Here is a 26896-nt window from a genome sequence, read left to right as displayed (position 1 = left end):
TTGCATGCAGAACTTTCAGAGACCACAATTGTACATTCTCAGCCCTCTAACACCAAGGCAATCAGTAGGGAGGAAAAAAATTATCTATGGGGCTCTCAGGCTACAGCATTCGACAATCACATGGTTTCAATACTTTCACTCCACAAAGTAGCATAATCTTAGCTAATTGTCCACCTACAGACTGGCATAATGGGCCAATCTACTAAACACTTCACAGAGGCAATGAAATAAGGCACCCTGGGTCAGTAGTTGCATCTAAAATGACTCAATACCATTAAATCCACCTGAGACAGTGCACATGCATATTTAATGAAGACTTTAGCAACCGGGTTTCCTGCCTTTCAAAAGGATACTGCTCTTGATGGAAATGGCTTTCCTAAAATGAACCTGAAATCCCCACATAGACAGCAAAACACACTCCATGACTTAATGCAGATTAGAGCAAATGGCCTAACTGTAGATTCTTCTCAGCCTCACTGACTAGTCTCTGATGGCTTGAAGGGGTAATCTGAACAAAAAGACAGTGGTGGATAGTGTCACAAAATGAACACTCGACAGCAGCATGTAGCATGAGCTTAGCACTATTCTGTATGATCAGATCTGTATTTCAAAACCAGATAAATATAGGAAATCCATAATAACATTAAAGTAAATATTCTGAAATGGAACTGAGACAGTCTCAGACTGGTGGTCTTACTTGTTCAGTTCTGTCCTTTCTTAAATATAAATTAAAATACCAAAGCCACTGAATGAGGGTCAGGCACACTAGAATGAGAAAACTGGCACAGTAACTCAAAATAGGACAGGCAAAATGCAGAAAAATGCCTTTAGACAAATCAGAGCAGCATTCATTCTTTTTAATTTACTTGAGAAGAAGGCTTCCTATCCTGACAGCTGGGACAGGCATTTTCCTGTCAGACAAGCAAATCTGAAGACTTTTGATCAGGAATTCCCCCTATTCCCACCCTGACCTGTACTTGTACTCTTGTCCCTTGTGTGGGCAAGAAATAAGACATTAGGGCTGAGCCAGTATGGCTATGTTCTGCTCAGGAAGTTACACCAGATGAATTTACTATAACAACCATATTATAAAACTTCTACTCACTACAGAAAGCGACCAGACAACACAATCCACTCACCCCATTGTTGTGTTATTTCAGGCAATTTCTATATATGGCACAAAGAGGATAGCCAGCCTTTATCTGACTAAGCTAATCTATTGGGGTAAATGATGAACACTTGTTTACAAAATAAACATACAACCATGTTTTTTTCCCAATAGTTTCAGTAGTTAAAAGGGCAGGACGTGTATGTGCAGCTTTATGCATACAGAATCTGAGCATCAGAGTGTGTTATCAAAGGGGAACTGATAGATAAAAATATGGCTAAGACTAAATCTCACTTATTGCATTCAATAGAAAAGGGCTTTTGAATCAAGTGCAATCCCTTGTGTGGCAGGAATATTTAAATTGCTTCAGATGTAACATGCAGTACCATGTGACCAGGACAGCACTGCAATATTTTTGCCCTATGTACCTGGCGTGGGAGGGCTAGATCCCAAGAGATGCTGAAAAACTACAATTCCCACTAAAGTCAATGTGATCTGTGGAGATCACCATCACCTCTAGACGGCACTCAAGCGGTTATATTAATGCTACTACTGTTAACATGAAATTGTATGTAGCAAAAAAGCCAGGTTAGAAAAATATGAAAGCCAGTAAAAAGAAATTGTATAGGTGGAATGTTTAAAGAAAATTCAAGTAATTCAACTTCAAAATCTGAAGCTAAGATTAAAAAAAATGCACATAATGAAATAAAGTACAAAACAAAGAGCTATTAGCAGAAGATATTTACCAAGAGATAAAAAGCTTCTGAATTGCATTTCTAAGGAGAGAAATGTAGAACACCTTACCTGTTTTATAACTCTGTGATCTGTATATATCCCTGAGCTCTTTCATAAGCCGATCTGAAGCCTGGACTGACCCAGACACAGCACCCTAAAATTAAAAAACAGGCAACAGTTAACAGCTTCATTTGTATTACTAATGCTTTAAAAAAAAATCTGTATACTCGCAAAGTCTATGCAACTCTATTAAGGTACCACAAAATGGTAGAGTATATTAATTTCACAGATCTAGCATTCATGCAAGTTGAGAAGTCAAGTACCAATGTAGTCAGAATCCCCAAGTCAGTCCCACAATCCTAGTTTAGCAACATTTCACATACGGAATAGTATGGTACATTGTATTTACATTTAACAAAGAAAACAGCAATACAAGAATATATACATGTGGCAATGCTTTAGGGAAGTGCAAAAGATTGCAGCAACAAATTTAAGGAAAAAACCCAAGTTCCTTCAATGTAGTTCAGATACTGTGGCTGCACAGTTCCTAAGCACCACTGGATTGCAGCCACAGTATCTTCAAAATGCTTACCAGTTTTCAAGGTAAAACAAAAAATACTAATGCTTCTACACAAAGCTGCTGGCTTTAAACATCTATCTTTTTATACATGTAGCTTGTTTTCAAATATTGTAGAAAACTAGCCACATGTCTAAATACAGTAACTCCTCACTTAAAGTCATCCCGGTTAACGTTGTTTCGTTGCTGATCAGTTAGGGAACATGGTCGTTTAAAGTTGTGTAATGCTCCCTTCTAACGTTCGTTTGGCAGCCACCTGCTTTGTCCACTGCTTGCAGGAAGGGCAGCCCAGTGGAGCTAGCTGGTGGGTGGTTGGAACCAGGGTGGACCGACAGTCCCCCCCCCCCCCCATATCAGCTCCCCACTTCTCTAAGTTCCCTGTACAGCAGCTACCCAGCAGGCTAGCAATTGCAGCTGTCCCTTCCCAAACTGCCATGTGCTGCTCCTGCCCTCTGCCTTGGAGCTGCTCCCCAAGACTCCTGCTTGCTGGGGGAGGGGGGGGGGCGGGCTAATGTCAGGGTGTCTCCCTCCCCCCTGCTCCTGCACCCTGCTTACCCCATCTTCCATAGAGCAAAGGCAACACATGACAGAGGGAGCTTCCAAGCAGCTGCAGCTTCGGTCTGGTCTCAGCTTGCTGATCTAATTAACAAGGCAGTGCACTTCTGACCCCACTCTTCATACTTAAAGGGGAAACGCGCATCTCTCACACACACACACACACACACACACACACACACACACACACACACAGTGTCTCTGTCTGCCTCCTCCTTTCCTGCTGCCTTGTACAGTAGAGTGTGAGAGTTAACCTTTGAGGGCTCAGCCAATTGCTAGTTCATCATTTAGCAGTAAGGCATTCCCTGGAAATATCACACCCTCTGACTCCTCCACCTCAACCAAGCTTCACAACAGTATTAAATTGTTTATAAGTTTTAAACAGTGTGTGTGTGGGGGGGGGGGGCAGGGTGGGTGTGTGAAATTTTTTTTCCCTGGAACCTAACCCTCGTTTACATTAATTCTTATGGGGAAACTGGATTCACTTAACATCGTTTCGCTTAAAGTCGCATTTTTCAGGACCATAACTACAAATGTTAAGTGAGGAGTTACAATATCTAAATGTTCACAGTTGCGGAAAATTATGGGGTGGTGGTAAAATAATTGTCAACCCCCATTGTTTTGTAACAGCAGATGTTGCGATTAAAAAAAGTTAAAGCTTTATCTTTGTTAAAAACACAACCTGTCAATATCACATGTCAATTTACAAACTATATTACCGTATTTTCCGTACTATAAGGCGCACCTAAGAGCCTTAAATTTTCTCAAAAATTGGCCGTGCGTCTTATAATCCGGTGCGCCTTATGTGTGCACTGAGTTCCAAAATCTGTAAAAATGTTGTTGTGCGACTTTGGTAAGCGCTTTGCTTGGTTGACTGTCAGACCATTTTTCGCTGACACAGGGACGTAATACGTAAACTACGTACGCTGGCAGCGATAAACCAATCAGAGAACATTACGTAATACGTACAGTACGTACGTTTACCTTCTCCACTCCTCCGGTAGGTATACTACCGGTATGCTGCAAAACAACATTTGTTTGTCTAAGGACCCCCGAAAATGGCACCAGTGAAGAGACATGCTTACGAGGCACAATTCAAACTACAGGCTATCAGTTACGCGGTTGTAAATGGGAATAGAGCAGCTGCGAAAGAATTCAACATCAATGAATCTATGGTTCGGAAGTGGAGGAAGCAAGAAAATGAACTGCGCCAAGTTAAGAAGACGAAACAGAGTTTCCGCGGGAACAAATTGAGGTGGCCACAGTTAGAAGACCAACTTGAACAATGGATTATTGAACAAAGAACAGCCGGGTGAAGCGTCTCTACAGTCACCATTCGACTGAAGGCAACAACGATAGCACAAGACATGAAGATCGAACACTTTCAAGGAGGTCCGTCTTGGTGCTTTCGTTTTATGAAAAGGCGTCATCTCTCCATCCGCGCAAGAACTACCGTGGCGCAGCAACTGCCGGCGGATTACAAAGAAAAGCTGGCCATCTTCCGCACCTACTGCAGTAACAAGATTGCTGAACAGCCACCTGGCAACGAGACTGACTCCGACAATGATGAGAGAGAACCCGGCATGTTTGATGGTGAAATTGCCCAGCTGTTCAATTCAGACACAGAAGATTAGGACTTTGATGGATTTGTGGGAGAAGATTGATTAAAAAATAAATGTGAATGTATTGTTAAATAGTAGAATAAAGTTCAACTAAACTCACTGTTTTGCTTCCGTTACCTTTTTACTACACTATGAACACAGTTACCTTTTTTTTGTAGACCGTATGTTTTAGCATGCGCCTTATAATACGGTGCGCCTTATGTATGGGTTAAGTACAGAAATAGATCCCGTAATTGAGACTGCGCTTTATAATCCGGTGCGCCTTATGGTGCAGAAAATACGGTATATCCTTAAGTCAAACTTCAATAAGTTCTTAGGCAGAGTTTTAAAAAAAAAAGTTGCTTATCTGTAAATTTCTTATATCAATGGGAATATATTTTGTCGGTTTGTGTGTACAGTGAAATATACTGATAATCTATCCTTCCAAGCCTACCTATACAGTATACCAGTAAAACACTCGTAGTGCAGACATGGCTCTTGTCTTTCAACCCAATCTATTATATTGTACCAATGAGCACATCAGATGAAGAAAATGCAGGGGCTCTGTAAAATTGCCCATAAAATGTAACTGTTATTAATTCCCCTTTTCAGAAGTAATCAGCTCCTTAGAAAAGGGCTACTAAGATTATGCAAAGTGTATTGTATTATTGCTCACTTAAGACACACAGGAATGACATTTCAGATTCTTGCCTAGATTTACAAACCTGATACCTCATTCAAACGCCTCAAAACATGTGGGGGGTGATCATAGGGGTTACTCTCCTGACTCCCAGCTTCTCCCCTGCAAAAAATTTCCCCACCAGTTGTTGTCCTGGCCCATCAGGGTAAGCAGCTGGCGCTCCGGGACACTTTGTTTACTTTAGGTTTACCTCTGTGCCTGTGGACGCTCGAGGTAAATAAACCATGTCAGCCCACCAGCAGCTTATCCTGATGGCCCGGAAGCCAAAGTTTGCTGACCCCTGAATTATAGAGTCAGCTTATGAAAGGGTTATAAAAATTTTCCATTTTTACTTATCCATCTTGAGGGGGGTCAGATTATAAATGAACCAGCTTATGATCAAGTATATATGGTATCTACCTCTTTATGAAGCTACGGCAAACTCAACTGGATATTGTACTTCAGAGGGACTTTTTACCACACGTATTCAGTGAATTTAAAAAAAAGATTGGGACTTATTTAGAAGCCTCTTCCTGAAATGGAGCACAAAGTCGGGGATAGCAAATAAAATGTGGTTTCACTCAAGTTACATTTCCATTAAGAAGAGCCAAGCATACAGGCACACTTTTCAGTTTATTAGTAGCTGAACTCAGATAGCAGAAGTCTGAATGAGTCTGATAGGATAAACTTTCTCTAGGAAATTGGCTGCTACCTAAAACTGCGAGAAATTAATGGTGTTTGAAGATCCAGAGGATGTGGGGGAAAAGGTATAATGGTTGTAATGTTTCACTCCATATTCTTTATTAAAATATACTTATGATATGACTGTGACATAACAGATATACTTTATGCAAGATGGGTCTTGTAAGACATTATTGGAAAAGTTATGATTTACTGAATGTTATTATCCAATTTGTATGCATGTTTCATTTATGTATCTAAAGTTAGAAATATGAACTATGTAACAGTTACAACTAGGTGAAGACATTCACCAGATGACAGGCCATCAAATCTGATAAGCCATCAGAAAGGAACAACGAAGCCATGACGATACTAATCTCTCTCCCTCTGGGAGGCATCGGGGACAACTGTGATAGTACAAGGTCAGGTGGTCTTGTCACCTGATATCAAACGTTACCTGGGACTTTCTGTAACTTTCCTCTGGAAGGGAAGGAGTGGGGTGGTTCAAGTTTGGGAAACAAATAGGATTTACATAAGGCAGAAATCCTTTAAGGATGGGGAGAAAGGCAAACGGGACTTCTCCTCTCCATGGCCTGTCTGCCCAAGAGGAGAAACTGCTAAAGCCACCTGAAGAGAAGGCAGGGGGAGTCCAGCCTGAGACAATATAACTGGAACTCTAAACTACAGAAACATTGCAACCTGCCTAAAATATTATGGATAAGAAATTACATTTTGTAACTTGTTTCTTAAGTATATTGAGCTTAGCTTGCATACTTTGTTTTATTTGTTCAGTAAACTGCTTTGTTCTGTCTTTTATCTCTTATATTCACTTAAAATTCACCTTTTTTAGTTAAATAATAAACAAAACAAATTTTATTAACCCAGTTTCTGTAATTTCTAATTAGGGGGGCAAAAAGTCATGCACATCTCTCTTCACAGTGGGGAAGAGGGCAAGTTTTATGAGCTTGCACTGTACAAATGTTTCTCTACAGTGCAAGACAGTAGTATTTCGGGTCAGTCTCCCCAAACGGGTGGGTACGTGAGTGCTGGGGGAAGCCATCTCACACAGAGCGGATGTCAGAGAGAGAGAGAGAGAGAGCCTAATTCAGCAAAGCAGTAAGAGGGAACCCAGGCTGATTAAGCAGGGGAGGCTCAGTTAAACCACAGAACATCAGGTGGCATCCCAGAAGGGGGGTTCAATCCGTCACACTGGCTTCCTTACTTTGGGATGAAAAAGACAAAATTTGAAAACTCAAAAAGCCACACCTGGTAATGTTAGCTTTTCCCCCCAGTCCTCTCTCCCCCAAACACAAAATGTGTAGAGCAGGGATTGGCAAACTTTTTGGCCCGAGGGCCACATCTGGGTGGTGAAATTGTATGCAGGGCCATGAATGTAGGGCTGGGGGAGGGGGTTGGTGTGCCGAGTGTGGGAGGGGGTGTGGTGTGCAGGAAGGGGTTCAGGGCAAGGGGTTGGGGTACAGGAGGGGTTCAGGGTGCAGGCTCCGGCCTGGCACCGCTTACCTCGTGCAGCACCGGAGTGGCAGTGGCGTGCTCCCTGCCTGCCTTTGCTCTGCGCCGCTCCCGGAAATGGCCAGCATGTCTGGCAGTGGCTCTTGGGGATGGGGCACCCCTGAAGCTCTCATTGCCCGGGGTTCCCCGTTCCTGGCCCCTGGGAGCTGCGGGGGCAGCGCCTGCAGGCGGGGGCAGCGCCTGCAGGCGGGGGCAGCGCCTGCAGGCGGGGGCAGCGCCTGGAACCCTCTGCCCTCCCGCCCATCCCCCAGGGGCCGCAGGGACATGGTAGTGGCCACTTCTGGGAGCGGCGCGGGGCCAGGGCAGGCAGGGAGCCTGCCTTAGCCCTGCTGCACTATGGGGCTGGCAATCCTGCGGGCTTGACTGAAAGACCTGACAGGCCAGATCTGGCCCACGAGTCATAGTTTATCCTCCCTGATGTAGGGGCTAGAATACATGCAAACATAGTCAGGATAAATATGTAAAACTCAAACTTTAATGTCTTTAAGAACTTTTAAATGATAACCAGAATTCAAAGCAAAACCTAGAAAAAGCGGAATTTCATGTTTACCTAGCACTCCACTTAAGACCAATTTATTATCAGCATAAAACACATCTACGTACTCTAAAGTTATGGATTTTAACATTCAGTATTTTCCTGTACTTGATTGGTCCAAAACTCTGGTGCAAAATCAGGATAAACCAAACAGCTTTTGTAAAACCCAGGAGCTTTTCAGTAATAAAAAAAGTAAGACACAAACCCAAAGAGCTTATGGTTGGCAAAGCATTCTTCTCGTGAATGCATAACCCTCCTCCTGTGTGAGGAAAAGCTACACTAGCAAAAAGTACTGGGAGCTCTTGCTGGCACCGCTATGTCAGTCAGGGATCACAGCTTTTCTCAGCCCTGACAGACACAGCTATGTCAACAGAAGTTCATAGTGTAGAAATAGCCAAAGGATATTACTCTTGGGCCATCCATCTTAGTATTCCATTGGATCTGCATACACAAACTGAAATACCACTCATTTTTCTTAATACACAGAATCTGTGAAATATGGTCTGCAATTAGGCATGTAGACAGAGGCAGAGGCTCCTCTGAAGCTCTGTCTCCTTTCATTTGGTATGCACAGGTACACAATAAGGAGGTAATACTTCAAAGGAACCATGGTTCATTGTCCAGATAAAAAGGGGCTTTTCCGACTCCTCCTCCCTCCTTACAAATACCCTCTTCTTCTGGTCACCCAGGGAGGAAGGGCACAAGTCCCTCTGCTGACCTGGTTAGACCCTCCCTGTTTCCTAGGTGGAGCAGGTAAACCTTCTGTGTGCATGGTGGAGGGGGGAAGAGAGAAGCAAAGCCTTTACAGTGGCAACTGACTACTTGTCTCCATTAAGCCAGACAAAGAGCCCACCCCTTAATATGCAATGGGGGCATTCTCCAGTAGCCTTTGCCTCACTAGTTGACATAACTGGGCAGAGAAGAGATTTCTATTGCTGTTTAGCAGTTGCATATGGATGGAATTTTAAAGATACCCACTAGAGATTCCATATAAAAAGCTGTATTAGATGAAAGTTCAGACTGCAAAATGAAGCATTCAAGTCTGTAAATGCAAAGTTAAGGTTGTCTGTGCAACCTGAACTCACAAGGGGACAGAGTTATCATACAGGGTTGTGTGGTTTGATAGGTGTGGGTTCAAAGGAGCACTACCTCATGTGCTGCAGAATAGGAACAATATATAGTGAATGAGAAGGGATCATCAAGAAGTGCAACATCCACATACAGATCTCCAGCTTTTTCAGTACTCTTGGATGCAAGTTAAGGGACTTGCTTGGGCCATTAATGCTGATTTTCAATAAGTTCCAGAAGACTGGAAGAAATCTAATGTTGGGGAAACAAGATGACCCAAGTAATTATAGGCCTGTCAGTCTGACATCAATGCTGGGCAAGAGAACAGAGCCACTGATACAGGACTTGATTAATACAGAATTAAAAGGAAGGTGATATAATTAATGCCCATCAACTTAGGTTGATTGAAACTAAAATATCGTCAAACTCACTGGTTATCTTTTTTATGATATTATAAGTTTGGGTGATAAAAGTAATAGTATTAATGAAACATACTTAGATTTGTGTACGGCATTGACTTGGTACCACATGACATTTGATTAAAAGACTATAACTATATAAAATTAACATGGCACATATTAAATGGATTAAAAACTGGCAGCTGATACATTTTGAAATGCAACTGTAAACAGGGAATCAAACAGGTGTGATTCCAGTGGGATTCCACAGGTATTGGTTTTTGGCCCCATACTATTTAACATTTTTAATCGATGACCTGGAACAAAAACAAAGTCACTAATAAAGTTTGCAGACGACACAAAAATTGGGGAGTAGTAAATAAATAAGAGGACAGGGCACTGATGCAGAGCAATCTGGATCACTTGGTACGCTGGGCACAAAACCAATATGCATTTTAATATGGCTAAATATAAATGCATACATCTAAGAACAAAGAATATAGGACATATTTACACAATGGGGGACTATCCTGGAAAGCAGGGACTCTGAAAAAGATTGAGGTCATGGTGGATAAACAACTGAACACAAGCTCCCAGTGCAATGCTGTGACCAAAAAAGAACTAACGCAATCTTTGAATGCATGAACAGGGGAAACTCTAGCAGGAGTAGACAGATTAAATAATCTCTATAATTGGCACTAATGTGACTGCTGCTGGAATGCTGTGTCCAGAATTCAAGAAGTATGTTAAACAATTGGAGAGGTTACAGAGAAGAGCCATGAGAAAGATTAAAGGATTAGAAAACATGCCTTATAGCAAAAGACTCAAGGAGCTCAAACTATTTTGTTTACAGAGAAGGTGAACTGATAATAGTCTGCAAATACCTACATGAGGAACAGATATTTAATAATATGCTCTTCAATCTAACAGAGAAAGGTACAACATGATCCAATGGCTGGAAGTTGAAGCTAGACAAATTCTGGTGGGAAATAATATGTATTTTTTTTAAACAGTGAAGGTAATTAACCATTGGAACAACTTACCAAGGATTGTGGTGGGCTCTCCATCATTGACAATTTTTAAAATCAAGATTGAATGTTTCTCTAAAAGATCTGCTCAGGGAATTATTTTGGGTAAGTTCTATGACCTATGTTATACAGGAGGTCAGACTAGATGATCATGATGGTGGTCCCTTCTGGCCTTGGAATCTATCAATCTATGAAAAAGAGCACAAAGCAACCAGTGAAACTCTGGATTCCAATACCCACTTGGTGCTGTGCTGACTGTCAGAAAGCCCTTACTAAATTAAACCGCAGATAAACTTGAAACATAACAAATATGGGTGGACTGGTACATAGTTTTATTTGCGATCCCAAATAAAACTACAACTAGTTATCGTCTGCCTCCTCCTTGTAACATTAAATTATTTTGAATTTGAAGGTTTGATGGGTATTAAAAATGTGATTCCTTTTTCTAATTCCGTATGTACTTGTTTGTTTTGACTTTATCTTCTTCAGAGGATGGCAACAGTAATTGCATAAAAACCAAGGTAGGAATTTGGGATTTGCCTTTGTGCCTTAATGCACTGAGAGAATGCTCCATCATACTGTGCTATAAGAAAAGAAAGCCTAATGCCAAAGAGTTTAGAGTCAAATTTCATTTTTTCTTAGTATGTAGGGCACATTGCATACCATTTTAGAATCAACATTCTGCTATGGTTCCACCATCTGTTGTCTAGTAGTGCAGCAGTGGACATTAATGCAAGTAGGAGATTAATTAATGCAATTTTGGCTCAGTGGTGTATCTGTAGCTTTCAGATCTCAACTCCGAAGGAACAAAATCTTTTAAGGCATTTAACCAGAACAGGAGCTACTATTTCTGGTGACCCACAAAAATACTGTGGCTCCTTACAGGAGTTGAATACACCATTCCCTGGGCCCAGATGACCTTGTTGATGCTTGTGCATAAACAAGTGTGTGTTGGCATGAGAAAGCTATTATGTAAGTTGAAGCTGCTGCTGTGAAAAACAGCAATGTTCATTTCAGCTCCGAAAGAGAGAAGAGAAAAGCCAACGTTTGCCAAATGTAAGTACAAAATCTGTAAGGAAAGAAAATTCACAGCTTAACCATAAAGAATAAAATTAACACTACAGGGCCTATTTTCAACTCCATTTAATCTCCACGGACAGTCAGACTGACTTGATTGTGTCACCTCACATTGTTGTGCAAGTTTTTGGTTTTTTAATTACAATTATTGTACCATCATCATAAGATCATAAATTTTAGATATACATATTCCTTTAAGTGGTGTCTATCCTGAAGCTCTAAGGGGTTGTACACATTTTTAAAAATGTTTAAAAAACAAAATTAAGCTTCAATGGTCAAGTCTTTGGATGGCAAAAGCAGAGTCCAGTTTGACTCGTTATGCTTAATACTGCTTTTTTGCTCCTAGATACTTTCTGCTATTTTTTTGCAATGAGATAGCTGGCCTATACATATTTTAAAGACAGAAAGTTAGGGATAACATTCTGAACGGCATAACTTTCTGACCCAAGAACCTGAAGTCAGGGTATGGGAATATAGAAGAATCACTCAAGAAGCACAGTGCCCTCCATTCAGCCACCCTATTTCCTTCAATCTACCACCTCAAGAAAAGCACAACTCTCAGAATGCTCCACCAGGCTTAACAAATTCAACCAGTATCAGACTGATGCGGGGACAGGAGCAGTTCTAGTTGAGGAACCTTCATGGTGAATACCTTGCAACTGAATCACTCCATTTTGAAAAGCAGGGTGCAGTGCCTCCACTTATTTTAAAGTGTGATGGTACTGAACAGGAAGAAGCTGTCTCAAGTAGCCAGATCCTAAACTATTTAGACTTTCACAGGTGGCATAGGCTAACAATCACAAGAAAAGCTTAAAATAAATCTGGATATGTCCCTGGCCCAGCTACTGAGATTGTATTATTTGGCTCCAGTCAAAAGCAGCACCACTTTTTGTCCAATATTTTCATTCTAGACAGATGACAGTCTCCAAATACCCATAGCTACTGAAATACCAACAGCAAATCAAAGATGCCTTATGAGTGGGACAGTCATGATAAAGATTTAGGGACAAAACAGCTGAAGTATGTAGACGGTCCTCAAAAATCCCACTCAGAAAAGCATTAAAAGAAGATACTATACTGAACCAACTATATTTTATTTTATAGCAAGCATGCCGTGGTCTCTAATCGAATTTCCATTTCTTTAGCAGGAGTCTTGGTTCCAAGAATAGAAGGTTTCAAAAGCTGTTTTATTTGAATCACCTCAATTTAAAAATCAAGAAAAAAAAATCTTGACTTAGAGATGTTATGCTAATTTTTATTAAGAAAAGAAACTCCCCCATAAAAAGAATGGTCTGTTTCATTAACAGGTCATAGAATTCCCTCCCAGAATGAACCTGTGGAGATGGAAGATTATTTGGCAGACAGTGTGATTCACTAAATTAAGTTCCCAAGCCTCTGAGGAGAGGATAGATGCTACAAGGCTAAGCAGTGCTTTTACTGCTAGATTTTCTAGGGATATTTCTACTGGCTTTCCAAAGGATGATACTATAGATCACAACTGCTCCCAGTTCTGCCTCCTGAAAGTAACACCTACAACACTAACACCTCAACTGCAGTGAGATTTCCACCATCAGAAAGAAGGAAGGTGTTCTGCAGCCTACAGCTTGCCTTCTGTGGTTATCAAATAGATTTTGCTAATAGTCAAGCTTCTTTGATATACTCTGTGCCAAAGTGGAGAAGGTGATAGGACTCCACTTTTAAAAAAAAAAAAAAAAAAACATTTAAATAAAGTACACAAAATGTGTAAGAATACTTCAGAAAAAAGTGTAAAACTAACTCAGTCAGTACTTGTAGAGATTACTGTACTTTGCCTTTTGTATCTTTAATTGTCCTAAAGAGGTATGAGCAACAGCTCTTGCTTACAACCTAGCTGCTTCCTGTTGATCCTGCAGAAAAAACAGTCCTTCTATCAGAGGAGGCAAGTAGGAGACAGACTAGGGAAGCTAGATACCTCTGGCAAGAGACCCAAGAAATGTTATGAAGTGTGAAAAATGGATTTGGTGTAAGTTTCTTCACTCTCAGTGTGAAAGTCGTTTTTCAGCTGAAATGCCAGAAATTCTTTAATCTACTTTACAAAACAAATTAAATTTAAATTGGCATTTTCCAGCTCAGATGAAAGAGGGCACGCCATGGAGCACTTTGAAGTGGTCACAGTGCCTCTCTGGGACCCAGGCTTCTAGCAGATCCCCTTCAGAGCGAAGGATTTTGAGAAGACATTAGGGTAGTGATCAGTTCACTCTGGAGTTTTAGAAGTCTTTTACCAAACCAGTTTAACCAAGTTCAGCTTCTCCTCTTAAGTTTCAGGACTTGAGGCTTCTTTTCCCAACACATGGTAAAAGTCAGCTACAATGTTTGCATACACAGTAGCAAACTTTATTTGCTAGATATATGTAGCACTGGGTTCTGCTGCAGTGTAAGTGTATTAAGTCCAATACCTAGGGACACTTACATTTAGGTGGTCTTGTCTTTGATTCTTTCTGATTTTTTCTAAAATTGCAAGGTTCTCTTTTTCAATGCCTTCATCCTCAGATTTCTTTCCATCAACAGGCTCTTCCTCCTTCATGTCATAGTGATCTAGGTCTTCAATATCCTACAAGATGGAGGAAAATTCACTGAAACATATGAACTGTAAAGTCCAGTTAGCACAAAAGATTGCTCTCCATGCTGCGGTTTGGGGGCATAGATGGTGTACTGTGAAGAGTACCAAATTAGTCATCTTTTGATGTTACTTTTATTTTGCCTAGCCTTTGCTATCACCATTAACAGGACATTCTCTTGTAATTTAGGGAGGCTGCATGATTGTACACAAGGCCCAGACTCATCTACACTTCTGCTGGCAGAGACTTTGGTGGCAAAAAAGCATCTTTGTGGGAAGGGGAGGTTGCAGTTTACCAGTCCACTAAGACAGGTAGAAAACAGAGGTCTAGAACGCCTTTGAAGGGAGCAGAAGGAACGTGACCAGAGAAGCTGGAAACGAACCTGTCCAGAGCATCCTCTACAGAATCTTAAATGCAACTTTCCACTTCCACAGTAGAAACTCAGCAGTTGTAAGACTTTTACTAATCCACATTTGGTGCTTGCCAAACATGAAAGACAGAAAAACAAAGTGCATGTAGTTCACTACGTTAAGCTTTCATCTGAAAGAGGCCAGAGGGAGCATCTACATTACATGGACATTAAAAAGGACAAAGGAGGTATGTGTCACGGTTGAAGACATTAGATCTCAACTCAGATCTGGGTTCAAATCTCAGTTCTACAGTCATTCTGACCTTGGACAAGTCATTTAATCTCTGTGCCTTTAAAAATAGTGGGGATAGTACTTCCCTACCTCAAAGGATGTTGTGAAGCTAACATCATTATTTGTAAGTTGTTCAAGTACTATGATTATGAGGGCCATGCAAATACCTAGATAGGTAAGAGTTCATAAATTACTAAAAAGCAGGATTTGCTCTAGAGTTCATGTCCAAGTTTTTCCCTCCTGCCACTGTTGTGCTTCATTTGTCCCCCCCGCCCCTCATCCGCCCAAATGACATCCTCTTTGCTAAAAGGAGGCTGAATTTCAGTAACGCCACAAGTATACAGGATGTAATATAATTTTGTACTGAAGGATTCCAAAGTAAGTGTTATTTACCCAAGAGTCCAGACTGGGAGTATAAACTATATGCTGGAAACCTTGAGGTAGTCAGAGATGACCTGAAAACTAGGAAAGGTTTTAGAAGGGTCTTCACTTACTTGGTGCATTTGACAGCATTGTGTGTGCATTTCCCATCTGTGAGATTCTTTCAGATGAAACATTTTTAAAAAGGATATAATCATAAGCAGTGCTACTAGTATAATACCACAAATTATATGGTTTTAAAAACTGGACTAGATTTCAAATGGATTATTTCTGACACTCATCTGTCTTCATAGAAGCAATGTATTGCTTCCATATAATAAAGACAACCCTTTTGCCCACTGTCCATTTATACAGAAATACGGGGTTGGCTGAAAGCAAGCAAGTTCTAAGACACTTCTAGAAATGCTCCAACACTAGTTAAATCTGCTCTACCTAGTAGCTGGTCACAGCAGACTCCTTTAGAGTTATTCCATTCCATGAGGTACGTATATTTAGGTTCTTTTTGAAAAAAGAAGTTGCATTAATTCTCAATTCCAAAAACAAAGGGAACTGTATTTAATATCCTTTTTATTAAAAAATATACATTTTAAGCCTGAGCAGTTCTTGTCTAATAAAACCTTTATATTGTTTAAATACAGACATTTGCTTCTCTTTGAGCCATTCTAGCATATTATGGAAGTAATTTGAGGAGGGAGTTGCATATATGAAGGAGCTTATTAAAATTAGTATCATGTTGCTATACAATTATATTACCCACTTAAAGTTTGGTCTCTGCTGTTTCACACTGTGCTCCATCTCTTCAATATATCTCAAGTTAAGTTTTTTTTTAAAATGGTTCAGCTTATTTATGAGAGTTGTTGAGAGCAAATTTGCTCTCAACATGAAGCCTCAGTTTCAACTTGGGAAACTTTTTAGAACATAAACAAAGCCAGTTCATAGACTATTGGAAATAAGGGTTCACAATGCAAACTTGCCGATATGGCACAAGCTTTTAATATATTGTTGGAATAAACAATGAACAGATGTCCATGTTTTAAAATACAAGTACCTCATTCTGAGCAGAAGACTTTGAGAAGCTATATTTTCATGGATGAAGGGTTATCTGAGAACACCAGCAAAGCTTTGAACTTTTGGTCAATGTTCATACTGCAGCACTTTTCACAGGGCCATTTTTGCCTAGAATATGTGCATTTTGTTTTCATTAGCAATCAAGGCAAGGATCGTGCATTCTCTTGAACACAAAACATCAGATTTACAGTATAACAAATTCTCATATACACATACTTCACCCATATCTTCTTCCTCCTCCTCCTCCGACGTTACTTCTTCTGTCGTTCCATTCTGGAATACAAAATTAGGTTTCATGAATTGCATGGATTTTTTTTTTTTAAATTAGCATCACATTAGCAGCTCTGGTATGGCAGGAAAGAAATGCAGTACATATGACATTTACATTTACCAAGATTCACACAGGACTGCAGCTTAATCTAAATGGATCAAACAGAAAGGTGATGCATGCCCAGTCTTATTTATTCCATTACCAGGAAAAGTGGTACAGACATTTCTGTGCAAAGTCCAAGTTAAAATGCTGCCATGCCATTATTAGTTTAGCTGTAACATTAAAATCTAACAAAGTGGGAGTTTAAAAGGATATGATACAAGGATATCTATTTAAAGACAGTGGTAACCTACTAAAATGAAATAGCTTTCTGATGTCATGACAGTCATCTAGGTTTTCAGAACATTCAGAGTCCACATGGATATTATGATGGCCTCAATTAAGTCATGAGCTAACTAAAATCTGTTTACTTCTATAGTAAATATGAATTGTGCAACAATTATTGTAAGGTATTGACTATGTGGTTTAGTTTGAATTTTTAATGAATTGTCGCATATTATAGGGAACAGCAAGTTGAATCAATTCTTCAGTAACTTGCTGTAGATTATCTCAGGTTTGCCTCGAGCTTCCTGGTGTGACCAGAAATGTTCTGTGAAACTACTTCCTTTTTATGATGATCTAGTGACTTACAAGTCCATCCCAGAGTGGAGTTTCATTTTCCTTGTGTGTAACTGGGGAAAGACAGATACACTATGCAACTAAAATCTTGCTCATTTTTGGTCATATTCCAGTTTAGTCATTACTATATTACTGTAAGTTATGTTACCACATGACAACATTTGCTGTTCTACAGAAGTTTAGAAGCCACGTTGTTATCTTAACACATACAAATAAAAGGAATATTCTCAGAGCCTATTACATATACTTAGGGCTCTACCAAATTCATGGCCATGAAAAATGCATCACGAACCATGAGATCTGGTCTCTCCCCATGAAATCTTGTCTTTTGTGTGTGTTTACCCTACACTATACAGATTTCATGGGGGAGACCAGGGTTTCTCAAATTGGGGGCCCTGACACAAAAGGGAGTTGCGGGGGGGGGGGGGGTCACAAAGTTATTTTAGAGGGGGTTACAGTATTGCCACCCTTATTTCTGCACTGCCTTCAGAGCTGGGCGGCCAGAGAGCAGCAGCTGTTGACTGGGAGCCCAGCTCTGAAGGCAGTGCCCTGACAGTGGCAGCACAGACGTAAGGGTGGCAATACCATACCATACCATGACATACATACTTCTGCACTGCTGCTTTCAGAGATGGGTGGCCGGAGAGTGGCAGTTGCTGACTGGGGGCCCAGCTCTGCAGGCAGCAGCACAGAAGTAAGGGTGGCAGTACCATACCATGCCATCCTTAATTCTACACTGCTGCTGGTGGTGGCTCTGCCTTCAGAGCTGGGCTCCTGGCCAGCAGCCACCGCTCTCCAGCTGTCCAGCTCTGAAGGCAGCGCCACCACCAGCAGCAGCGCAGAAGTAAGGGTAGCTGTACCACAAATCCCCCCTACAACAACCTTGCAAGCCCCCCCCCCCCAATCCTTTTTGGGTCAGGACCCCTACAATTACAACACCATTACATTTCAGAGTTAAATAGCTGAAAACACAAAAGGAGAAAGCCATGTCAGATTTAGGCAAAGGCTCTGTGAGATAGGACCAAGATGTTATGTGCAATACATGGGGAAGTAGAAAAGTGACTCAATTTGTGGTGGGCAATAGTCAGACAGACAAAATGAATCCAAATTATTTAACAAAAGCTTAGACTAGCTAAAGCAGGAGCCAGTTAGGCTGCCTAAGCAATTTGGCTATGGGGACCAGAAAGTGGAGTGGGTAAATTTTTGAAGCATCAGAGGAAAGAGCAACAGGCTGGCACAGCCTGGACGTTTATGTATGTGGGTGGAGAACGGAGGAGTTGAAAATTCCAGGTAAGAGCCCATGCTGACAGGGAGAATGGTGGGGTTAATTGTAACAAAGCATCTGGGAAAAAAGATATGCTCAGTTGCGGCCCTGGGGAGCCTGAGATAACAAAACCATCCAGGCAGAGATGTCTAAGACAGCCAGATATGACATCCAAAGTGGAGAAGTACACTTGAGTAGACAGGCCCATGTGAGTGGAATCTCTCAGGGTTCTATTTTTGGACTCCTCTTCCAGAGAGGGAGATGCCACCAAAGAAACCACTGACAAAGTCGCTGGAGAGGTAAGAGGAGAACCAGGAAAGAACAGTAATGAAAGCTAAGAAAAGGCAGGTTAAGAATCAATAGTATTAGAGGCACATGAGAGATCAAAGAGGACTAAACATAGGCCCCCTATGACAGCCAGAAAGAGAATGAGTAGTGACATCAATTTCCATGAAATGGAGATGGTGGAAGGTAGATTACAGTAGATCCAGTGGTTTGAGGTGAGGAAGTTAATGCAGTGCTTGTAGGCAGACTGTTTAAGTTGAAAGATGAAGTAGAAGGGGGAGGCAATTGATTAATCAGAGTCAAAGCTTTTGTTTTTAAGATGATGTGGCTTACCAAAGCTTATTTGACCCTTTCCATTCTGTGTACAAAGGAGACTTTTATGGTTTAAGATGAAAGGCTGGCTGTCAGAGGAGTATGAGTCGGAAGAGAATAGGTGAGAGATAAAGATCGGTTACTAGCAAGAGCAGGAGGGTAGGAATAAATGAAGATAACAAAATACAACTCTCTCCTTGAAGATGAAGAAGCATGTTAGATGAGAAGAGGGGACTGAGAAAGCAGTTGAAGATGGCAGACAGACAATGGATTCAAGGAGGAAGTAGTAGAGTCATTTGGGGAGCTAGACAGTAATGGCAAAAGATTAAGGGAAAGTCTGCATTGTCAGAAGTTCTCTAGATTTTTTTCTCTCCAGAGATTTCAATGCCATGGGAGAATGCAATACGGGTCCTAGCTGGAGCGAAGTACATTTGTGGAGAGGGGTAGCGGTGGCAGCAGTGCAGTTGGTGAAAGTCAGATTGGGAGGACAAACTAGAGATGTGAAGGGCAACAAGAACAGTGGAAAATTCAGAGATGTTGATAGTCTGAAAGTCACAAACGACAGTTGTGGGATGCTGATGTATTGGCCTGAGATCAGGAATTCGGCAAGAGAGGTAATAGAGAGAACCATGCTTAGTGAAGACTAGGTCCAAGGAATGGCTGTCATTTCATATGACAGAGCTGAGTCAGGATTGAAGACTGAATGAGATGGCAAGAGAAAAAGGTAGAAGGCCAATGGGTCAGATGAGACAGTCAATATAATAAATTAAAGTCACCATGGATAAGAATAGAGGACAGATGAAGAAGAGAGGGGAGCCAGGAGTTGTGAGGCAGTAGGTGACAGCTGAGTGGAAGGGGAATGGTGGAGTTAATTTTGACAGATGAGCCCAAAGGATGGCAAATAGACAGGAGGAGAACAACAACATAAAAAAGGCAAATCATTGTCAACATGCCATTTGCTAGATGCTTCAGGGCATGGAGTGATAGAGAAGGAATGTCCTTTGTTCACTAAGAGTAAGAGTATGAAAATAGTTACTCAAAGTTGTTCCAGAAGCATGGAAAATATTCTACATGGGTTTTTTGAGTCCCCAAACTAAAATCTTGGGCCAAGTTCACAACTGACAGTCCGAACACTTCCCCATAACCTCCCCCTCATTTGGAATTGGGATGGGGGTGGGGGGGGTGGGGAAGAGAGAGAGGGAAGGGGGAGCTGTACATTATTCTGTCAGTGATAGAAAAGGTAAGTAAATCCTACAACAAAATTAAAAAAGGAGGGACAGGTGCCCTAAATTTTGGTATAAAGCAATAGTGCTTTGTGTCCAAACACTGGCTACTTTAAGATCATTCCTTTCCTTCTTGCTGTATATAATCTTGTTAGAATTAAAGAACAGGCTTTTAATTTCCAGTAGAGGTCTAGATCTTTTGGATTTACCTGTCCTGTTGGTAATGGCTGATCTAACATCTCAACATCTGGATGTTGAGGAAGGTTGTATAATCTGCAGAGGTCACATATCAATCGCTTCAGTTGTTGAAGAAGCTATAAAAATTAAAAAGACAAAAGTTTTATTTTAACACAGTTTAACACATTTCTAAGTTTCTACACCGGAAGATACTGAACATTCAGCCTGTAATTTTAACATATAAAAGTACAGAACTAAGTCCACACAGTATAAAGTCTACAGAATGGTAACATGAGTAATTAACTTTCAGACACTCATTTCTCTAGAATGATCACACTTCTATAAATTCCTAAATCAGAAAAAACACCAGCATGGCAAGTCAACAATGGAAACTGTAGAAGCCTTCTGGGTTTCACAGCTCAAGTATCAAATTTGTGCCAGCAACATCCATGAAGCTGCTCTACTCTCAGAGCAGTGAAATGGATTACATCTCAAGAGGCACAATCTATCTCCCAGCTTCTTGTCTTGGAGAAATGTGCTTTTTAAATATGAATGCAGCCTACTACCACACAGCCTAGAGCCATGTGGCCAGGGCCTTACCCTTTTTCAACCCACTTTGGGGTGTAACACCCCTGGAGCAGTGGGAGCTAGCAGTCCCAGCATAAGCAATAAGACTGGCCCTTGTACAGGGATAAGAGGAAGAGTAATCTCCTCTCCTCACACCGGTCCTCCTGTAATAGGCTCAGGCATAATCTCAGCCCAAATTACTAGAACTAGTGGATTCCAGTAGTTAATGTGCTATTGATTACTGTATCTTGCAATAAAGTTATAATATGTAAATGAAGAGATTTCACATGGTCATGGTATCCACAGCATAGGCTGCAGAACTGGGAGTGGGTGAGGCCACCGTGATCATGGTCTGACCACCTTTTGGCTGGGCCAAACCTTAGTGACAATGCGATTGAGTGGTGTTGCAACCAGGCATATGGATTGCCACACCACTCAGATTTTCACCAGGTCACACTCATTAAAATTCACAGGGGGCAGGTGTAGATATTCATGGCTCATGTCAGGCTGCTGATGGTGGAGGAAGGGGAAGAGGAGGGTCAGGTGTGGGGGGCGAAGAGGGAGGAGATCTATGCCTTTTCCCACTTCCCTGCATAGAATAAATTCCTTTATTTCTCCATGTGAGGAATAGTGGCATTAATTTTGCCTCTTACCACTACACTTGAATTGTGCGCATGAATTCATTTCCATGATTACTAACATTCCAAACCTCTGAGCAACTCACAATCACAAAATGTTTCCTTCCTTCCTCTTTCCAAGCCCTCAAACAACATGAATTAGGCAAAGAAGCAGGGATTGCAGACAATATATTTGCTATATGATCAACAAGGACTATGCACTATAATACAGAAGATGAAATCTGAATACGGTTGCCAATCCTCCAGGATTGTCCTGGGGTCTCCAGGAATTAAAGATAAATCTTTAATCAAAGATTACATCATGTGACAAAACCTCCAGGAATACGGCCAACCAAAGTGGCAACCCTACCTGCAGGAGCTGGAGATAAGGTACTAAATTGCAGCCAGGAATAGATCTCCCTTCTGCAAGATATTAGGAAAAAAGTTTTCCTGCCACTTTCAGAGTGCAAAACAAGATATCTGTTTACACAGGTCTTCCTGCAGTAGAAGCAGCTATTTTTAGGCCAAAAAGCCCCAATTCCCTTTAAGTATTTCCCTTTAAGGAGGCAATCCAGCTTCATCAAGGGTGCAGAAGAGACCATCAGTCAGGACAATGCAGATACTTCAATTAGTTTATTTTGGTGTTTAGATGCCCTGGTGATTAGTAATTATATTTCTTTACATCGCTAGTCCTGGAATTGGCAACCATTTTAAAGATACAAGGCCTTGTGATTAGCTGAGCTAGATACACTTGACTTATCCCACTGGAGCTGAAAATCCAGGTTGTCCAATGGCACAAAGCACCTGTTTCTAGCTCAGACTAGTAGCAAGACAGTGATTTTTAAGAGACCTCTTAGCTGACAGAAAAAGCTGCTTTCAAAAAGTTTATAAAAAATGTGATGAGTAATTGTTTTCCCACTTTGTACCCTGATTTTCCTTAAAAAGGAAAGTTACTTGCAGGCAGAAAGCTATGAATTACAGTATCAGTACATTAATAAAAAGTATAAAATAGCTCTTTTGCATCATATTTATGTCACATTTCCTATGTCTCAGACTTGCAGGTCATCATGACAACTCCTCATGAATAACAGAGGTCATGCCAATAAAGCCTGTGTACTACCACCATACATCTAGAGGAAAACCGTGTGTGGCGGAAAGATTTTGGCAACACAGCTGGGAAGACTGCACTCCTCATGAGTTGTGCTATTTTTCTGTAGCTTTTTATTTTCTAAAAGCAGCTGACACTTCTATGTATTCTGAATATTAAGAGGCCTAAGGAGATTGATTAGTGGGTGGAGTGCAGATGAGGCAGCCAAAGGCAGATGATAAATATCACATGGATGTCTCTACCACATGTGTATACAGGGCCAATCAGAGGGGGGCCCAGGAGGGCCATTCGGCCTGGGCCTCAAACTCAAAGGGGGCGGCAAATTTAGACACTTGTTAATTTTTTGGCATTTGATAAGTTTCACAACTTTTTTTATGCGCATCCCTATTGGATCAAAATGTGACTCTCTCAGCACAGAGCTGCAAATTTAAGCAAATAAGATGTGATTTGGTAAATGACAATTTATTTTGTTAACTGATATAGATTTAGTCATAAAGAGTTAAAAATGTTCATAAATATTAATAAAATATATCAGTTCTGATGGCACAAAATAAAAAATGATGACACATGATATTATTATGGCTAGTGGCCTCAACAGCTAGAAGTGGCCCAGGCCTGTCTGCACCTCTGAGAGGGCCTGTGTGTATATACACCTGGGAATAGAATAAAAGCACTAAAATTCAGGGATAAATGAGTCAACATTTAAAATTTTATTTTAAAAAGTGAATTTTATTGTAAGAGACCACTCCCCAGTAGGAGCATTTCTAAAAGCCCAAGAGCTGTAGTTAAACTTCTAAAGAGTCTGGTCATTTTTCACATGGCTATCTATAGCTTCTGAGCACATGGACTTTAAGGCAATGTCCATGCTACCAAATTATGTCAGTCTAACTTACATCGGCATACAGCCACTGTAGTTACTTAATATCACTTGTGTGCACGTGCATGCACTTAGCTTCTTGTGTCAGCGGTGCACGTCCTCACCAGGAACGCTTGTATCGATTGTATTATCAGTTTTGGGCATTGTGGGACAAATCCTGAAAGCCAGTAACAATCAATGTAAGTAACGCAGTGTGTAAACTGAACAGTGTGTCAACCTAATTACATTGACTGTGACTCTACACTCCTGGGGGGAAGTGGTGTTATTAAATCAGCATAGGAAAGCACTTACATCAGCGGGAGCCAAATTTAAGCGAAGACACTTCAACAGTAAGATCCATGCAAGGCATCTTACGTTGACCTAACTCAGTAGTGTAGACTAAGGACTAAGATTTAGCTCAACTATTACTAATGGGGGCGGGGAACAAGCCTATGAGCAGCAACATAGGGTGGGGTGTGATTGCAGAAAAGAGGACAAAAGTCTCATTACTTCTGTTCTTGCTCCCCCCCTTCCACCCCTTTTTAAAGGGAAATAAAGGGGAGTATGAGAGAATAAAAAGACACTTTCTGCCTCTCCCCCTCCCAATGGGATACAAGGATGAGAGAATCTCCCAGTCAGGGGTTGGAATGGAGAAGGTTCCCACTGTCCTGCATCCAAGAGGATGAAGAGGAGTTCCTCTTTGCTTCCAGCAATTGAAGTGGGGCGCCTTGAAACAACTTGCAAATTTAATCCCTACTAGACAGGTGTGACATTGCACCCCATATGTTTATGGAAATATGCTTATGAGTGTGAATATAATATAACTGGAATATGCTTTATGCAAAAGGTCTCTTGTAAGGTATCATTACTAAGCTTAATCTACTGAGTGTGTTCATCCTATTTGTATGAATGTATCATTCTTGTATCTGAAGCTAAAAATACGAAGTATTACTCTGAAGTCCTATTGTAATTATGCAAAGTGTGGGCCATTAATGGTAGTTTAGAATCTTGATGGCTCCCACTGACTAGGGCAATTGGTTATAAATGGCTCTATTTACTTGCAAGCCTTCCTTAGAAGGAGGGGTGGGAACCCAGAGAGACAAGATTCCTGCCTTGTGCCAAAGATATAAAAACGGGTGGAACAGAACTATGGGGGCTGCCAGTCATGAGAAATCCCCTAGTTACCACCTTAGCTGGAACTAACAAGAACTATACCGGGGAAAGGATTGGGCCCAGACTAGGAAGGCGTCTAGTCTGTGAAAGAAGCTTATTGGAACATCTGAGGGTGAGATTTACCTGTATTCAGTTTCTTAATGTATTAGGCTTGTGTGTTTTGTTTTATGTTGCTTGATAACTTTGTTCTGTCTGTTATTACATAAAATCACTTAAATCCTACTTTTTATACTTAATAAAAATCACTTTTGTTTATTAGTAAACCCAGAGTAAGTGATTAATATTTGGGGAGCAAACAGCTGTGCATATCTCTCTATCAGTGTTATAGAGGGTAGACAATTTATGAGTTTACCCTGTATAAGCTTTATACAGAGTAAAACCTATTTATTTGGTGTTTGGATCCCACTGGGAGCTGGGTGTCTGGGTGCTGGAGATAAGTGACTTGCTGAGCAGTTTTTGGTTAAAGACTGCAGTTTTGGGGGCATGGACCAGACCTGGGTCTGTGTTCCAGCAGACTAGCATGTCTGGCTCAGCAGGGCAGGGTTCTGGAGTCCCAAGCTGACAGAGAAAATGGGCTCAGAGGTAGTTTCGGCACATCAGGTGACAGTCCCAAGGTGGTCTCTGTGACCGAACCCATCACAAGAGCTATGGAAATAGTGTACAATAGGCGTCTCATCATGTGCTGCTCATAGACCCAGTTATCTCCTACCTTATCCCCTTCTTTCTGGATAGTAAAAAATACTTAGCAATTCTCTAAGGAAAAGGATAAATGGACACAAATCAGACATTAGGAATGGCAATATACAAAAACCAAAAGGAGAACCCTCACACCCCACACCACAATTTTAAGGCAGCCCCATCCTCCAAAAAAAAAAAAAAAAACCAGACCAGAGAGAGAGACAGAGCTGAGCTGCCAATCATGCAAATTTAACACCCATCAGTTTAGGAGTAAACAAAGACTGTGAATGGCTTGCCAATTACAGAATTTTCTCCTCCTCCCTCCTTTTTTTCAGCTGCTGCTGCTGGAACCCATCCTCCCTCCCTGATTGATTGACTCTTATTCTCTCTAGCCTGCTTGCTATATACACACACTGCCCCCCCTGGAAATTTCTGCTTGCATCGAAAAAAAGTGGTATATTCCCACAGCTCATGCTGCAAAACATCTGTTAGTCTATAAGGTGCCACAGGATTCTTTGCTGCTTTAGCAATTCAATAACACATTCCCTCTGGAGCAGTTCAAATTCTATCTCAACCGCCCTGTGAGGTATGCAAGTAACCTCATTTACGGAAAGAGAAACAGACATCTAGAGCAAATAGTTTTACTTGGTCACACAGAAAGGCTGCAGCAAAGCTGGGAACTGAACCCCAGTTGACATGTCAACCACACGGCAATTCTTTCCCATCCAGTCTGACTATTTCCAGGAGTGCACCAATCTGTCTCAGACACTAGCTCCCCCGATAAGGATCACCACCACCTTCCTTAAAACCAGAAGGTTAGCAAGCCACAAATTCCCCAGCAATCAGAACAATGTATAAAGATGCTGTGATGAAAAGTGTCTGTATTACTTGTGTGTGACTCAATTTCTCTGGCCAGTGTTGTACTGTGACCTGCCTGAATGCACAGTGCTAAATCAGAGGAAGCTACAGAAGGGGGGATGGGGGTTACAGAACGCAGCACGTGAGATAAAGCCATGGCAGAAATAAGTGAGACTTACATACACAGCTTTAAAGGAGGCAAGGTAATGATGGTTGGGCCATCAAGTGGCAGGAGAATTTACCTCGCTGGCTCCATGCATGCTAGGATGTTTTACTCTTCCCAAGACTAAACCTGGGATCAAAGAAGATTTACAAAACCACACAGACCCTAGAAAAAGGAGGCGTTCTTTTTGGGTGAGCTGAAAGAGACTGGCCAGGATGTATCAGTGAAAAGATCGACAGACAGTCAGAGACAGGGAGAAGGCTGCAAGCAGTGTAAGCTGCTTCTCCCAAATCAGAGATGTGGAATAAGACAAACCTGCCTGAGGGCTTGGCTACACTTGCAAGTTGCAGCGCTGGTAGAGGCTTTCCAGCGCTGCAATTACACCCCGTCCACACCTGCAGGGCACA

At 41.3% G+C, this 26896-nt stretch overlaps 1 protein-coding gene across 1 annotated transcript in view; it reads right to left on the bottom strand.

Annotated features, from left to right (window-relative positions):
• Positions 1 to 26896, bottom strand: part of UBE2Q2 (ubiquitin conjugating enzyme E2 Q2) — an 81820-nt gene that overhangs the window by 16569 nt on the left and 38355 nt on the right. Inside the window, exons 3-6 of the mRNA XM_039491829.1 lie at positions 20502 to 20606; positions 16476 to 16532; positions 14022 to 14162; positions 1913 to 1997 (exon numbers count right to left, since the gene is read on the bottom strand). Coding sequence (XP_039347763.1) covers positions 1913 to 1997; positions 14022 to 14162; positions 16476 to 16532; positions 20502 to 20606 — 388 coding nt within the window. The remainder of the gene's footprint in view (positions 1 to 1912; positions 1998 to 14021; positions 14163 to 16475; positions 16533 to 20501; positions 20607 to 26896) is intronic.

The sequence above is a fragment of the Mauremys reevesii genome, linkage group 10 (genome assembly GCF_016161935.1).
Source record: "Mauremys reevesii isolate NIE-2019 linkage group 10, ASM1616193v1, whole genome shotgun sequence".
In the NCBI taxonomy this organism is placed as follows: Eukaryota; Metazoa; Chordata; order Testudines; family Geoemydidae; genus Mauremys; species Mauremys reevesii.
The sequence above is the reverse complement of the archived record's forward strand: the minus strand, read 5'-3'. Positions and strand labels throughout refer to the sequence as shown.